The 892-nt window shown below is 38.7% G+C and overlaps 1 protein-coding gene across 1 annotated transcript in view; it reads right to left on the bottom strand.

Annotated features, from left to right (window-relative positions):
• The window catches only part of LOC108695013 (homeobox protein OTX2-B-like), a 6,131-nt gene extending 5,623 nt beyond the window's left edge, over positions 1–508 (bottom strand). The window contains exon 1 of the mRNA XM_018204728.1: positions 259–508. Coding sequence (XP_018060217.1) covers positions 259–508 — 250 coding nt within the window. The remainder of the gene's footprint in view (positions 1–258) is intronic.
• Between the last annotated feature and the right edge of the window lie 384 nt (positions 509–892).

Below are 892 nucleotides of genomic sequence, written 5' to 3'. Positions count from 1 at the left end.
TTTATATAATTATAAAATTTATTTATTTTTACAATTTTTATAATTTTAAAAACTATAAAATAGTATAAAATTATAATTATAAAAAATTGAAAAAATAAAAATTGAAAAATATAACGCCACAATTCTATTCTTTCGCATTTTGTTTGTGTTGATAAACATCAACAAAAATATACACATACAAAATATATAACTCAAAGAAAAAAAGCTACTCCCAACTCGGTTCAGTTAAAACTAATAAAAAATATGGTAGGCACTCACAGTAGACCGACTCACCGGCGGGTGTACAACCGGGATAACCAATAGTAGAATGTAACGCATCGATCGGCATGCTAAGACCCATGTAGGGCGCTGTCTTGAGAGCGCCATAGGGCCCCGCGGCGGAGGCACCGAACGCCGCGGGCCCAAAGAGTTCGGAGGCCGAGGTGGTGGAGGCGGCGAGGCCCCCGAGATCGGCGGCGCCGGCGCCCCCGCTGCAGCCGGAAGTACCTCCAAGGCTGTTCGGCCACATCACCACCCCCTCGGCCCCCAGCACGACCACCCTCCCGCCGCGGTCTCCCTAAAGAGACGTCCTCAACGTCCAAGTTATACGTTCTGTCTGGAAAACAATAGAGACAAAACTGGAATTATATAAGAATTGCTCAAGTCAACAATCAACACAATCTATCTTATTAAAAAATATATTACTTCGTACAGATTAAAATATGTACTGTCGTTAGATGATATATTTGTGAATTATTAGATGAATTTAAAAATAATGGTTACACGAAAGGAATGATTTTGCTGAATGAAGTATCTAAAGCTGAATACAGAGATCTGAAAATAATTTTATTAAACTAATTAAAATAATTATGTATAGGACGCTCAAGCTGGTTGTTAAAATGTCAAAATTGTT

This window comes from Atta colombica, unplaced genomic scaffold (genome assembly GCF_001594045.1).
Source record: "Atta colombica isolate Treedump-2 unplaced genomic scaffold, Acol1.0 scaffold126, whole genome shotgun sequence".
Taxonomy (NCBI): Eukaryota; Metazoa; Arthropoda; class Insecta; order Hymenoptera; family Formicidae; genus Atta; species Atta colombica.
The sequence above is the reverse complement of the archived record's forward strand: the minus strand, read 5'-3'. Positions and strand labels throughout refer to the sequence as shown.